We start from the raw sequence: 15612 nt of genomic DNA, 5'->3' as shown, positions 1-15612 counted from the left end.
ATGCATTGTCCTTTATGATTCCTCTCATTTGTTTATCATTTTCCAAAGGTCTTTGTTGAATTGCAAAGCATTTTTACAAAACCTTTGCTATGGGTGTCGAATATAGGGGGCACAAATATAACTCTTTGAGCAGGAAACAATAATAAAGGTTCCACCATCAAACTCACTACACATTCTTTCTGCTTTTCTATCTGTAGAAACATCTCTATACACACCTATAGATAGACGACAAAAGGGGCTTTTGAGACGTGGAACCACCTTTAAAATCTTTGCATCAAGTCTTCTTTGTCATCCTTTTGATTTCCATCACCGCCTGCAGAAATTTCACAACTAATTTTAGCAATCATCTATGATACCCTTCTACTCAAAATTATCACTTTGGTGTGACTATTCAAAGTAGGAACCAACGGGATTTCAGCTACCAAAACAGTTCTTTAACTTCACTCTTAGTTCTGATATGTCATTGTAGCAGAAATATTAGTGTGCCTGAAGTGGTTATGAGCCTAAGGTTATATATGCACACACTCACCAAAAATAAGGCTATTTAAGTCTCTCTACCTCACACCCATTACTAATTCTGGTATTGGTAGTGCGAAGTAGATATTCAACTGTCGAAAAGAAGATTCTAGTTTTTACTATCAACGGGGGAGAGACCTATGAGTCTATGACATTGATACAAGAAAACTCTTAAAATTGGGTCCATATCAAATGCAATTTGTGTTTAAATCTACCACACTTCCTGCGTAACTCATTGGGCACTGAATCCTTCCGAGCCTCTGTTTCTATTAGGAAAGGACAATAGACTTTGATGTCTGCAAAACGAACTCTTAACTATCTACCATGATTCTATCAGCACAAATGAAGTTACTATGAAATAGACAGGTTCACAATCGTGTACTATTTAAACTACCTTTAAATCGCCTACACAATTTCACAAACTAATTACTAGATCATTCAATTAAATGCACTCTTTTCTGATGACCATAGGTTTTCTTTGCTTGTTCCACTTGGAACCAATGGGGAGCAGCAACCAAAACAGTTCTCCAACCCAATGTTGAAACAAAAATAATACCCACATAGTTCCAACTTTCAGGGTCTAAATGCTACCATCAAACATTCAAACTAACAAACAACCATGCTTCAATAAACTTTCATATATACAAAAGGCTATGACCTGGTAAACTATTGATTCATAGAACCCCAGTTATCTATCACACTCCAATCCAAACTATCTACCATGGTTCTATCAACACAAATGAAGTTACAAGCATCAAGTAGCACTACGCAATAAAACAACACTAAGGATAGGAATCAAGCAACAGTAAGTACTAATATGTACAAACACCACTACACAAATTAAGTATAAAATCATAGTAAGTATGAAACTGAAGTATGAAACCAGAACCACCAACGTAATCAAAAGACTCACCTCCGGGAAAAGCCACCGTCTCTCTGGCTCTGTTTCATGAAAAGGGCTCTCTCTCTTTCCTTCTCAACCCTCTCCCTCTTCAACCTTTCTTCTCTCAGCTCCATCAAGCTCTTCTTCCCACCACTCATCTTCTTCTTCTTAGCTTCATCACCTCTATATCCACCATCATCCTCACCACGAACACTATCATCTTCCTCATCATTACGTTTCTCAAGATACCAAGGACGCTTCACACCTTTACCAGCAACCCCATACCCCAATCTATACTTCTCCTCATCTGGATCACCCGCCCTCGCTGCAGCATCCTTAGCAGAAGCTCTCGCCGTCGCAGCCGCTTCTTTCCTCATTTTTTTCCTTCTCTGATCTTCCTCCTCCGCAGGCTTATCGTTCTTAGGGATCTCAATCGGATCAAAGATCCTAATCCCTACGAATAGATTAATATGACCAGTCTTAGGCTCCTCCGGTTCAACACTCTCCACAACAACAGCGGTGGTGGATTTAACAGCAGCAGCCACCACCGCCTCGTCTTTACCCTTCTCTGCCTCCGGAGAAGCTCGTTTGAGAGGCGCTAAGCCACGGACGTTACGGAGCACCTCGAGACGAGACTCAGCATCTCGTTTTCTAGCTTCCTCGCGTTTGATCTGCTCTTCTCTAGCGGCAGCTTCTTCGTCTTTTCGGACTTTTTCTCGGTTGTCGAAGTTGTAAACGTTCCATCGCTTCTGTGGAAGAATGTTCAAACCACCGTGACCTCCCATGGCTGGGCTAATTAATGGATAAATATCAAAAAGTTCCCACTTTCTTGCGAATTTGTGAATTCCGAAACCCCGATTTGATTTGTGAGCATCGAAAAGAAAAGATGGGGTGAGTAAGATCTTCAAATCGAATTGGAAATTTAGGGTTATCAACGCCGAGATAATTAACTTCTAAATTTTGGAATAAGTTAACTTTGAAGCCCATTACGTGATATTTTGAATCTTTGACAACTATAGGCCCAATTTAATCTCTCTGTCTCTCACGCTCAGCTATGTATCACATCTTCTTGTTATTATACCATAGAGATGATGTAGACACAGGTGTCACCGTCAAATGTCAGTATAACGGCATATGTGAACGGAATGGACTAATATAAATCAAACCGAAGATAGTTGACACGTGACAGTTATATCCGAAGAAATTAAATGTCCGAATGGTAACTAGGGTAATAGCGGCCAAATCTATCTGCCGTACAAATTTTTTAACAAAAGTAATGGGATTCTTTGGATGGTTTTTGCCGGGTTAAAATGCTCACAACTATCTCTTGATTTGGTTTGTAGATCGACATGCTCTTGACAACATCTACTGCCTTCTTAAGTTCTCCATCTATATATGAAGTTATGAACCCATTATCTCAATGGATGGCTTGAAGCCAAGAAGTTTGAAGACCCGAAGATAATGTGCATAGCTAGTCTTCCCTGAATGAGCACATGCAACCATGACATTCCAATCCATCGAGTGTGTTTTATGCAACCTCTGACGAAGATTTTCAAACATGTTGATTGCTCTTAGCCCGTATCGAAGCGGTCGTGTTTAGAAATTTCTATTTAACTTTTTTGATTTATATTTTAGTTGTATATACAATATCAAATAAAATATAACATTTCTTAGATTTTATTCTCTATTTAACATTTGTGTAATGAAAAAAAAAATATTTTGTAAATTATATATGATATTTTATATTTTAAAAATATAAGCAATGTTGTATGTTAGTTTTAAAATAAAATGTTATTAATAAACGATGTAAGGATTCATATATTTAATCTTAGTTTTATAAATTAATTTAAATTTTATAATTGTTTTAAATAGTTTGTTATTGTTTTTAAGATTTCTGAAACAATAAATAGAATCTGTTAATTAATATCATTAAATAATTTTTAAAATATTGTTTATTATTTTGTAAGCCAATATAAGTTTTTCTTTTATTAGTTATTAAATTAATTAAAGTACAATAGAATTTTTTTGTAATATGCCATTGATATAAAAGATTTTATCTAGTTTATTTACAATATTGTTTGTCTTTTCTTATACTTAAATTTTTGTTATTTTATTTTCTTGTATTAACGTTTTCAAATTTTTAAGTAAAATTGTAAATAATTTTCGACACTATGGTTATTTTTCTAATAAGTATAATTAGTTTGAAAATAATTTTAAAATTTGTTTCTCATTCTAGCGAGTGAAAATGAGATTCGTTTACAATCAGCTTTAAATAATCTCACCACATTGTTTTTAAATCCCTAGACATGTAATCATTTTCTCTTATGTTATATATGAGACTATAAATATATATGTTTTGTACAATGATTAATCACCATCTCAAATTATTGATTGTAAAATTTTATAAATGAACTCATCAACATACCATTGCAAGACACGAACAAAATTGGTACAATCGAATTTATATATGTTTAAAAATATTATACAATCTGAAGGAAGATTATTTTCTTTTTAGTTGATTTTTAGAATACGAATACTAAGGAAAACAAGGTTATACGAAGAACGCTAATAAGTATGATGGAAGACAAATGGGCTGAACATTAAACTAGATATTAACCCACGTTAAACTGGATGTACATTTTATTTAAATTAAATTTGAAATAGTTTTTTTTGTTATTTATTGTTAGCAATTCATCCAGCCAACTTACAATCAGATTATTGCTGCAAAAATTATTGTAAAAAAAATCTGTAGAAATCTTAGTTGTTTAACTGAATAGAAAATTTTTAATATCTTATTTTTAATACACTAATTTTTTATTTATCTTAATTATCTTTAAGGATCCTAACTATTTTTTTACTATTTCTAATGGCATTCTAATGTAATTTTTTATACTTTAAATGTTATTTTTATAAATGTACTTCTCAATTGATATAGTAGGATATTATGTTTTTGTTTTGAGTCTGATCTAGTGACATTAAAAATCCGTTTAAACTAATTGCACATATTGCTCTGTAATTTGCCAGAAATAAAAGTTGTAATTTATCATTTGATTTTGAATTTGAATATATAAATTAGGAATGGGGATGCTCTTTCATAGTCTCAAGACATCCCAAAGTCAAAATTTTAGATTTGTTTAGCGACACACTTTTTTCCAATTGTTACCCTTACGTACTCTTTAGCTAACACACAGTTTCAAAGGGTAAATGTGTCATATTGTATGCATAAACGTGATCCCGGCATATTTGTACACAGTATCGGAATTGTTGTAAAAAGTGGCATGTGGAACATGATCGACTGATAGATAAGATGAAATCTTGCGTTTAGTACTTAAATTTGAGTTTTTAGAGTTTCTTTTTGGGAATTGATGAATCGATGTGTTGAATTTGTTTGTTGATGGTTGTCTGATGATTGGCGTCACCTATTTCTTATGTATGTGTAGGCGTGGAAGGAATGGCAAAAAAGCTCGTTCAAGCAAGAGCATGACTTAGGTTTGGATCCTAATTTTTGTTACTGATTTGATGTTTGATTCTTGAAACCTTTGATTTGATCTAATATGATCCTGTTTTTTTGAACCTTCAGAGAAGAGAAGGGCAGAGGCTGCTCGGATTAGAGAGAGAGAAGTATCCAGATAGAATTCCGGTGAGAGCTCAATATTGATACGTTACAGATATTCAAAGTTTTGTGTGATTAGCATATTGTCCCCTTTTCTTTGCTCGGACCAGTCATTTGTGTTTCACTGAGTTTATGCAGTTTTAAGTTGTTGTGTTAGCTATGTGGTATAGTTTGCCCTTTTTGTGGCTCTTTCCTTTCACAATATTTTGTTTCTCTCTTGGTGATTATGAACTTATCGACGTTATCGTCTCTTCGCCTGATTATGAACTTATCGACGTTATCGTCTCTTGGCCTATGGTTTTGTAGGCCATGTCGAGATTCCCCTGTTCCAAGTAGCCACGAATAAGATTCATGTAACGAAATTGTGGAACATGATCAGATTAAGCTGAAGCTCTGTTGGTAATGATAAAAATATGAATGACCTTCAATTCTTTCATTCATCCTCCAATTGATGACACTTTTATTTTTTTTGTTTGTTTACAAGCTAATGGAAAGTTAAGTATTCGAACTACATAATTAATGAAACCAATCAGGTAACATAATTAATGAAATATGAAAGCCAAAAGAATCAATGTAAACCAAAAGAAACCTAGCCTAGCTCAAAATAAGTAACTAGAAAAACAATTTAGTAACCTTGTGGACTTTAGAAGTCATCATCTTGTTTGCAGTTTCAACGGCATCCTCGACCCTTCCAGACTCAACATATGCACGAATCTGGCAAGACTTCGTCTTTCACCATATCATCAAACAAACTGTCAGCCTCGGACAGCCTCCCATTCTGACACAACCTTGTAATAAGGTTCCTGTATACTCCCACAAGCTTCGAGTTGTACTTAAACTTTGCCTTGGCCTTGGTGAAGATGTTGACCGCATCGCTGAACCGTCCCATCTCGAAACACTCGTTCACCATAAAATTAAGAGCATCTGATGCATCGAACCCAACGCACAAGTTGTAATAGTTAAGCACATACCCGAACAATGGCCAGGCCTGTGTTTTTCTGCCGTACTTGAGCAACAGTTTTAAATACACATTGCCCACAGTTGCATTTTCTGTCAAGCCGTTCTTGTTCATCGTCACTGAGCTCCTGTATAGATCCATAGCCTCCTCATCCTTGCCTTGCTTGAACAAATACTCTACGAATAGTGATTCCAGGATTGCGATTTCATTGCGTGTGGAACAAGTCTTGAAGTCGTCCCGGAGCTGATACGCCATGTCGAGATTCCCCTGTTCCAAGTAGCCACGAATAAGATTCATGTACATGCCTGGCTTTTGGAAATTGAACAATTCAGCTCTTCCTTTCAACAAGAGATCCAGAGCTTGGTCCATCATCCCGGCATCGACCATGGCTTTGGTCAAGATGTCGTACGTGTTGTGGTCCGGAGAAGGTTTGTTGGAGAGGAGGTGGGAGTAGAGTCGAAGAGCGTCATCAAGGCGGCCTTTCTCGCAGAGGGATTTGATGACGAAATTGCAGAAAGCGATGTCTGACGAAATTGCAGCAAGCGTTGCACATGGCTCCGATGATGGTTTTGCTGATTAAGGTGGCTGTTTCAGGGTCCATCTTCTTCCTCGCAGCTAAACGGGCGTGCTCGGCTGCAACGTCGAGGTCCTCAATGTCATTGATCAGGAACCTGACTCGAGTAAGCAGTGATGATGGACCCTTAAAGGCGGGTCGTTGCTTCAGAGGAAGATCCCTCCCAATCGGATAAGGTTTTGATGAAAACATCATCCTCTGGAGGATGAACCGGCGGCTGCTTGACATCGCCGGCGAAGACATTTTTTTTTTAACCTACATCATCTGGACACGCCCAACATAATAAATATAATTTATAAACGATGTCGTTTGTATATGTATAAACAAATCCATATATATATATCAATAGTTAAAAGGGTTTGTATGTTTATTATTCATGATCATAGTAAATTAGGTTCTCACATGACATGAGACACCGATTCTTGTAACAGATATCAAGCAACTAACCGCTAGAATGAGCTGGGACCGGACAAATTCATCCATGTCCTGCAAATCAGTAACTGCGAACCAAATTGTAGAAGGCGTTATTTGTGAGAGCATATGGTAAAAACGAGAATGGGTAAGCCAGAGAAACAAGCATAATACCCAAGGATTTAGAAAATATATATTGAAAAATCTAGTATGAGATATAGTTGTTACCACTTAAGCAGTCCGGGCATAAGTTATGTCCCCTTGAACCTGGATAACACCTTCAATTGGAGCCATATGCTGCAAATCTTTGGCCACTATAAGAGGAAGATCTCCTTCTCTGCATCTCGTTTCAGCAACAACAAATCATTCTCAACTAGTGAGTTAGTGAGCTAGCAAGCACATTAAATAATTAAAGAGAAAACAGAGTGTGATTAAATTAAGCAATATGAAACTTACTTTTTGACTCAGCTAACGACTTTGCAGGAAGACTCAAGACCTAGATATTAAGTGAAGTGATAAGAATCAGAACGTGTTCTCTTACTGATATCCACTACGAATCAAGGAACAAGCAAAGAACCTTTTTCTAGAGCATCCCCTGCTCTCCCAAGTCAATTTCCCCATGCCTATCAATTTCTGTTTTCCCCCTGTTTAACAACTACTACACTAATCGAATCTAAGTTGTCAGCTAAGTGAGTTATCACACTCCTATGCAAAAAGAACACTGCAGTGATAAAAATAAACCATAATTAATAATCTCAGAAGCTCCAATTCAAGCTATAGACTTTCCGAAAGGAGATTGATGAATCTTTCTAACCAGATAAAGTGTACATAATTCTTATATCATCTGACACATGTAAAAAAATATGATTTTTTTGGCTTCTGTATTAACACAAGTTACACAACTGTCGATGGGTTTCCTTTTCGTGTTAGTCTTCACAATTTCAACGAATACGATTCACATGAGAAAATGGCTCCGGAGCAGCTTTTTTGGTGGTCTCTGGTACTCCAAAAACATTCCAAAATCTCAGAGTCTCGTCTCCTGCTGCTGAAGCCACGGTACAACCATCCGGACTCTGTAAAAAAATACAACAAACAAACACAACTTTTAGGACCAAAGACCTCACAACACAAAGCTACTTGGCAGCTAAAGATAAAGAAGATTTGATTTATATTTACCTGAGCCATATATAGGACTCTTGATGTATGACCACTGAGCTCAGCCATTTTCACCATAGATGGGTACTTCCAAAGTGTAAGCTGATTCTGTGTAAACCCATGTGAACTAAGCAACTCTCTTTCATTCTTGCTCCATAACAACGAACAAACTTGGGAACCAGTGTCTACTGAATTCAGGCAAGCTCCGGTGTGAGTATTCCAGAACTTGATGGTCCTGTCTCCTCCACCACCACCAGTTGCAAGCAAATTCGCTTGGAAAGGGCACCAGGCAAGAGCTTTCACTGCAGATGTATGTTCCTCAAGCCTGTGTAGCCATTGCGTGGTTGAGTTTGAGGAGGCGACAGAACGATCCCATACGTGCACCACATTGTCGTTGCCACCACTCGCTAGTTGCTGTCCAGATCCTGACCACTTCAGACCACAAACCTCATGAGTGTGACCTCTGTAAGTTTCCACAATATGTGATCTGATTCGTACATCGTTGTTGACAATCTGCCCGTCCATTCCTCCAGTAGTCAGGATGTGATTGTTCCATGCCAATGATCCAACTCTTGATTGGTGGCAACCATTCAATGTTCTCAGCTGCAGAAATATGATAAACACATCAGGTCAAGGGTTAAAAACATGACAACCAGGTTATGATATCTAAACAGAAGAAGGGATTTGAGTAATTACTTGACGGTTGGAAGCAGAATCCCAGAGCTGCACTTCAGAGTTGTTGAGTCCAATAGCAACATGACGACCATCAGGCGCCCAGTTGATACTTGTGACAGGTCCTTTCTCTTCATGAATGGTGACAAGCTCAGAAGTAGAACCAGTGGAAGCATCCCATAAGTAGACAGTGTGGTCCAAGGCTATGGCTAAGACATTTTCACTTCCCCAGTCAAGCAAGTTGAGGTAGAAATCATCAACAATGTCAGGTGCATCCAAGGTTCTCTCAGAAGTCTATAATTACAACATAGCGAATAACAACAGTCAGATCAAATACAAACTCCAAAGTAACAACAAGTAACTGGGTTCTTTTGCATTCAAACTCAATAATTAAAAACATAACATACCTGAGGAATGTATCTGCGAGGCTTTACAGATTTAGGCTGTTGGTGAAGAGAAGCAGAGTGATGGGTGGGAAGAAGATCTACAGGAGCTTGAGGTTTGTTTCTGAACGCGAGGATCCGGGTGTGGTTGAGGTTCAAGATCTCAGCCAACTGCTTCCTGTAGGCCTCCTTGGATGGTGAACTTACCGCTGCTGATTGATCCTTACCTTTTCTACCTTCCATAAGGGCGTAGTGTGCATAATCGAAATTCATAGCTGATCTGTTGGGTATGAACCTGTCCAGCTGGTGGAAGATAACATAAGCAAATCAGTACAGTTCAATCAACATCACAATTTTCAAAAATCGAAACCCTAATTCAGCAGAACAGAATCGTAACCCCCCCCCCCCCCCCCAAATCGAAACCCTAACTCGTAATGGCAGAACGGAATCATGTAAATTGAATCAAAACCCTAAATTTCAACGAGAGGAAGGGGATGATAATAATAAAGAATAAAAAGCATAAACTTACGTTTTCCTTGGAACTTTTCCTGGCAAGGAAGTGTTCTTGAAGAGAGCAACGAGTCTGCGCCTTTAAGTAAGAAGGAGTGCTCATACCTGCATCCATATTATCACCAAACACACACAGCAAAGAAGACAAACAAAAACAATCCAAACAAACAGCAAAGACACAATAGCGATGATGATATAATACGAAAAAACGGATTAAAATCAGACAAAGACGAATCAAACAAAAGCCTGCAGAGAGAGACGGAATCGTAAGTAAATTCAATCAAGATCACGCGAGAGAGAGAGATGAGTTCCGTCGCTGAAGAATGTGAGAGAGGGCAGAGCAGATTAGATTCTGATTGAGACGGTGTGGTTCGAGATTTGGGGATTTTATAAAGCCAGTCAATTTAGGGTTTTTAATTGGAAACTCTGTAACGGCTTTATTTTGGAGAGAGACGTTCAGACCCCTTCAAGACTATTTCAAAACAATTTAGAACAATACTTGGGTTCACCCCTAGTATTGTTTACCCCCGCTAATGTTAACCAATAAAAACATGTCACTAAGACTAAATTTAAACCATATATTGAATTAAAAAAATAAAATAAAAACTGTTTTGACGTCGTTAACGTCGTTGACGTCTCCCATCTTTTACATTTTTTTTTCTCGGCCCCTTATCTTATATATATATTATACAATAGTTTTAGGCTATTATTACTGATTAGGGTTTTTGTTCATCTTTAATCGGTAGGTCTACTTCATCGATACTTTTTTTTTTTGGTTAAACTTTGGATACTTTCTCTTTTTATTTTTTATTGGGTTCTTCGTAACAAACGCTAATCAGAAGTTTTTCACAAATTTACAGAGGAAGACAGAGATAATATCAATTTAGACATCTAGAAGAAGGAAAACTTCAGTGTTATACAAACATCAACTTGTCAGGTGAAGTTACGCAGATTCTCTTTTTTGTTTTGGGTGCCAATATGAAGTAGTTTCAGATTCTCTTATCATTATTAAACTAATATATTTTTAAAAATTAGTGGTGAAAATAGAGGTATTGTAATCGATACATATGTGTGAGTTTCTATATTAAAATATTTATGGATTATGTTTTTCAGGTCATCTTTTTCTCTGTTGTGTGTTGATCCGGATATATTGAAGTCTGGATTTGGTGGATGTTAACAAAGACGTACTAATTCCGCAAGGTAAGACGTAAACATCAATTAAAAGAGTTTTTTTCCTAAGTATATTTACTAGGAGATATATGTTCGAGATATATGGTGCATCAAAAGCTGAATTTTTTTTCTATAAATTAAAATATATATTAAATGTTATAGTTTTTTTTGAGACAGTTTTTGTTTGTAAATTTATAAAATAAACTGTGAGGAAATAAAACATAATTATTTATCAACCCTCAAAATTTTAATTTTACCAATCCGCCCATATGTAACATTTAATCAAAAAATTTTAATAGATTGAGTAACATATATTTGTTTAAAAAAAAATCAAATCACAACATATGCATAAAATACATATTTATTAATCATATGTATTATATAATAATTTAAAATAATTTAAAATAATTTGTTAATAAGATCAAATAAAAATGTTAAGAAATTCATAAAATTGAAAACTTAACAAAACCTTCTAAATAAAATAATTTTAAATAAATAATATGGTATAATATCAAATCTTAGTTTTTAAGGTTGATTAGTTAACAATTTTTGAAAATAATAATTATTTTTGGAAATAATAATTAAAAACTTAACAAAACCTTCTAAATAAAATAATTTTAAATAAATAATATGGTATAATATCAAATCTTAGTTTTTAAGGTTGATTAGTTAACAATTTTTAAAAATAAGAATAATTATTGAAAAGATTTTCTTAGTTTACAATTTTCTTAGATTTTCTTAGTTTACAATTTTCTTTGTTTACAATTTAAGATTTTCTTAGTTTACAATTTAATTTACAGTTTTTTTACCCTTAATAAGAAATTTTACAAAGTGGTTTTTGAAATAATAGTACATATATAGTAATATTAAATGGTTAATGCAGATTAATTGCAATGGAGAATAGTTATATAAGTGAAGATTTTTCCCCCAAGGAAGATTATGATTCAATAAGTGTAGACACCGCTTCAGTTAGTGAATCTGTAGAAAAAGAAGATAACATAGCCAACAATGAGAATTATGTCCAAACTGAAGAGGTTGTTGTTCTAGAAGCAAACAAAGAAAGTGAGCTGAAAGATGAACTATGTATTGGCATGGAGTTTAGCTCTGATGAGACTGCTCATAGAACTTACCAAAAGTATGGAGGCAGTCATGGTTTTGACATAAGGAAACAACGAAGGACGATAAAAAAAGAGAAGGTAGTAAGGCTTCGTTATGTTTGCTCAAAGGAGGGGTATAGGAAAGAAACTAATGACGAAAAATCTTATTCACAACCAATCACACGCTGTGGTTGTAATGCTCATATGACGTGCTACCTACAGAAGAACGAAAGATATAAGATTGTGTCTTTTGAGGAGAACCATAACCATGATTTAGTGAGGACACCTATGAAGCATTTGTTAAGGGGCAATCGTGCATTATCTATCTCTAAAAAAAAACATGCTGATGATGCTGAGATGTCAGGAATTTCAGCAAAAGCAACTGTTGAAATGATGAGTAGAGAAGTTGGGGGACGAGAAAATCTGGGGTTTTTGGCGAAAGACTATCAAAATTACATATACCGAAAGCGAATGGCAAAAATGGAAAAGGGAGATGTTGGAGCAGTTTTGGAATACTTTCGGAAAAAAAGAGGGTAATTCATCATTCTTTTATTCAATGCAGCTTGATGAAGATGATATGATCACTAATATCTTTTGGGCAGATGATCGGTCTTTAAGTGATTACAATCTTTTTGGAGATGTTGTTTGCTTCGACACAACTTATAAGACTAACGAGTATGATAGACCCTTTGCTCCATTTGTCGGAGTTAATCATCACAAGCAAACTGTAGTGTTTGGTGCTGCTCTTTTAGATGATGAAACTATTGAGTCGTATAGGTGGCTTTTCGAGACTTTTCTTGGAGCAATGTCTGGAAAACAACCAAAAACAATTCTGACTGATCAATGTGCAGCAATGGCGAATGCAATAGTGAAAGTATTTAATGAAACAAAACATAGGTTATGTGTTTGGCATATTTATCAGAATGCTGCAAAGAAGTTGAGTCATGTATTTCATGGAGCAGAACAATTTGCCATGGACTTTAGTAAGTGTGTATATGACCATGAGGAAGAACAAGATTGGTTATTGGCATGGAGTGATATGCTCGAGAAGCATAAATTGACGGAGGATGAATGGTTGAAGAATTTGTTTGAGCTCAAAGAAAAATGGGCAATGGTATATGGACGTCATACTTTTACAGCAGATATGGTGAGCACACAACATAGTGAAAGTATGAATAATATATTGAAAAAATATTTGAAGCGTAGTTATAACTTGTTGTGCTTATTTGGACACTATGAGAGAGTGTTGGAGGATCGAAGATACAAGGAATTGATTGCTGACTTCAATATGATGCATACCTCGCCGGTATTATGTGCTAATGTAGAAATGTTGCAACATGCACAGGAAGTGTATACACCTGAAGTTTTTAGCTTGTTCCAGAGGCAATATATAGTTATCGGTGATTATGTTGCTACAAAAGTCAGTAAGTCTGAGATGGTGTATGAATACAAAGTATCTTATCGTGGTGTGGCACGAGAGCATTTGGTTAATTATGATGCTATAAGCCAAACAATACATTGTGGTTGCATGGAGTTTTCTTTTGCTGGGATCTTATGTTGTCATGCATTGAAAGTGCTGGACAAGAAAAATGTTAGAAGAATTCCATCTACATACATTCTAACTCGATGGAGCAAAGAGGCAAAAACACGAAGAATATCTTATTATCATCCGAAGACATTTGATGAAAGAGAGAAGCAATCGATTGGAAGGCGATACAGCCATATATGTCGTACTTTCCGTGAAATTGCATCTGTTGCTGCTGATCATATAGAGTTGACGTTGTGCGCAAATGAAGATGCCATTCAATTGCTTAGAAAATTGGAGGAAAAGAAAAAAGAACTTGTGAAAGCTAATGCATGGATGCCCCAAAGCTCAGATGTTGGACTTGTGGAAGAAGAAGAAGAAGTAGAAGACAAGGAAGTTCCAAATGCACGTGGAATAAAAAGAAAAGCTTCTGTTGGACGACCAAAGAACCAAAAAGTTGGTCCCCATGGTCGATACTTGAATGTTCTTGAAGTAAAAAATCCACGTACATCAAAATCATTAAGTAATGATACAACAAAAAAAAAGTTATCATTTCAGGTATTTGATATATATTTTTTCTTTTTAATATAAATATATATATATATATATATATATTCACTTATTAATATAATTACATATATATTCACTTATTAATATAAATATAAATATATATATATATATATATATATATGTATATTAACATTTAATAAAATGATAAATGCTATAGGACACTACTCTTACTCCAGATACTCAATTATCTGTTACTACCACTAGTCCGACCTTACATCATGAGTCATTTATCTCACAAGTGTTCAAGGTAAACAATTCATTTTTACTATTTCTATGTTCTTAAATTATTTGTCATTTTTATTATTAATTTGAAGTCTTATATTTTGTAGGAATATGACAAGAGTTATGGTGGTCCATCTTAATGCTATGCTATACCACTTCTTTTTTCCCAAAATCATATAAAGCTATATCACTTTTCATTTTTCCTTTATGAAATCACATTTTTGCAAAAGTACATTAGTATTATTTTATTCTAGAATGATCTTCTTTTTATTATTTTCTTTCAAATGCGCTTTTTTTGGCTTAGGCGTACATGTTTATACTGACAAGAAAAAAAAAATTGTTGGATCGTAGAGATGAGTAACGTCCAAAATCTGTGTTCATAATGATTAATGAACAATACTTGTAAATACAAAATCTTCATTTAAATATTTGTAAAAACTAAAAGACAGGGGGCCAAGAAAAAAAAATGTAAAAGATGGGAGACATCAACGACGTTAACGACATCAAACAAAATAATACAGCTTTTGTTTTTTTTTAATTCAATATATGGTTTAAATTTAGTCTTAGGTGGCATGTTTTTATTGGTTAACATTAGAGGGGTGAACCCAAGTATTGTTCAACAATTTATTAAATTTTAAATTTAGAATTATATATTCTAAAATCATTTGCATATATATGGTAAATAACAAAATTAAAAATTATTTTAAAAGAAGAAAATAATGAATAGGGCTAAAACTTTATAAATATTAAATATATATAACTGTGAGTTTAAAAAATACAACTATCAAAATAAAAACTTAGAATAAAAAATAATATAGTATTAAGACTCAATTCTAATTAAAAAATCAAATAAAAAGTCATAATGAATCAAGACAACTCTACTTATAATTTTTATGTATTTTGAAGTATAAGATATTGCATGAAAAATTATTGTAAAAAGTAAAAAGCATCATAACAGTTATTGATATTTATATTACTCATAAACAAATATTACGAGGAAGTGATCCTAAGTGAGAATATCAAACGAACGATTGTAATAAGTAAATGCAATTTCTGATAAAATAATTTAAAAAATAAAATAAATTTCAAACAGTGAGTTCTAAACACTGTATCCGGAATACCTCACAACTTGGGACGCATCTACACGCACTATCGGATGGAACATAGATCATATTGGAAGCTTCTACAACTGCTTCCTCCAACTTTCCCTTTCTTGCTAATGTGTCGATATACATCTTGAGATGCTAGATTGGAGGTTCCATCAAAAGATTTTTGAAGACCTTACCTAATACGTAGTGTGCAAGCTTTGTCTCTCCAGAATGAGAACAAGCCACCATAATGTTCTAGTAGGTA

At 34.8% G+C, this 15612-nt stretch overlaps 4 protein-coding genes across 5 annotated transcripts; 1 reads left to right on the top strand and 3 right to left on the bottom strand.

Moving 5' to 3' along the window:
• Window positions 1–27: 27 nt before the first annotated feature.
• LOC104723463 (uncharacterized) lies at window positions 28–2445 on the bottom strand. Of its 2 annotated transcripts, XM_010441838.3 has the most exons (2): window positions 1430–2445; window positions 28–313 (listed from the first exon to the last, which is right to left on the bottom strand). In XM_010441838.3, exons 1-2 carry the CDS (start codon window positions 2182–2184, stop codon window positions 307–309), a joined length of 762 nt encoding a protein of 253 aa, XP_010440140.1. In that variant the 5' UTR covers window positions 2185–2445; the 3' UTR covers window positions 28–306. The 2 variants fall into 2 exon arrangements, with proteins under 2 accessions (XP_010440140.1, XP_019087072.1); XM_019231527.2 differs by lacking the exon at window positions 28–313 and having other exon boundaries at window positions 1426–2388.
• A 3264-nt stretch (window positions 2446–5709) lies between these two features.
• On the bottom strand, window positions 5710–6357 carry LOC104723461 (pentatricopeptide repeat-containing protein At3g60980, mitochondrial-like). The gene has a single exon (XM_010441836.3). The coding sequence runs from the start codon at window positions 6355–6357 to the stop codon at window positions 5710–5712; it is 648 nt and encodes a 215-aa protein (XP_010440138.1).
• A 1380-nt stretch (window positions 6358–7737) lies between these two features.
• On the bottom strand, window positions 7738–10194 carry LOC104723460 (cell division cycle 20.1, cofactor of APC complex-like). The gene is made up of 5 exons (XM_087473703.1): window positions 9695–10194; window positions 9190–9468; window positions 8807–9076; window positions 8132–8713; window positions 7738–8028 (listed from the first exon to the last, which is right to left on the bottom strand). The coding sequence occupies exons 1-5, from the start codon at window positions 9788–9790 to the stop codon at window positions 7897–7899; spliced, it is 1359 nt and encodes a 452-aa protein (XP_087329829.1). The 5' UTR covers window positions 9791–10194; the 3' UTR covers window positions 7738–7896.
• Window positions 10195–12299: 2105 nt separating this feature from the next.
• LOC104727999 (protein FAR1-RELATED SEQUENCE 5-like) lies at window positions 12300–14320 on the top strand. Its single transcript, XM_087472413.1, has 2 exons — window positions 12300–14025; window positions 14195–14320. Exons 1-2 carry the CDS (start codon window positions 12436–12438, stop codon window positions 14318–14320), a joined length of 1716 nt encoding a protein of 571 aa, XP_087328539.1. The 5' UTR covers window positions 12300–12435.
• Window positions 14321–15612: the final 1292 nt, after the last annotated feature.

This window comes from Camelina sativa, chromosome 11, assembly GCF_030686135.1.
Source record: "Camelina sativa cultivar CO46 ecotype springtype chromosome 11, ASM3068613v1".
Taxonomy (NCBI): Eukaryota; Viridiplantae; Streptophyta; class Magnoliopsida; order Brassicales; family Brassicaceae; genus Camelina; species Camelina sativa.
Note: the sequence above shows the minus strand (reverse complement) of the source record. Positions and strands in the feature narration are given on the sequence as shown.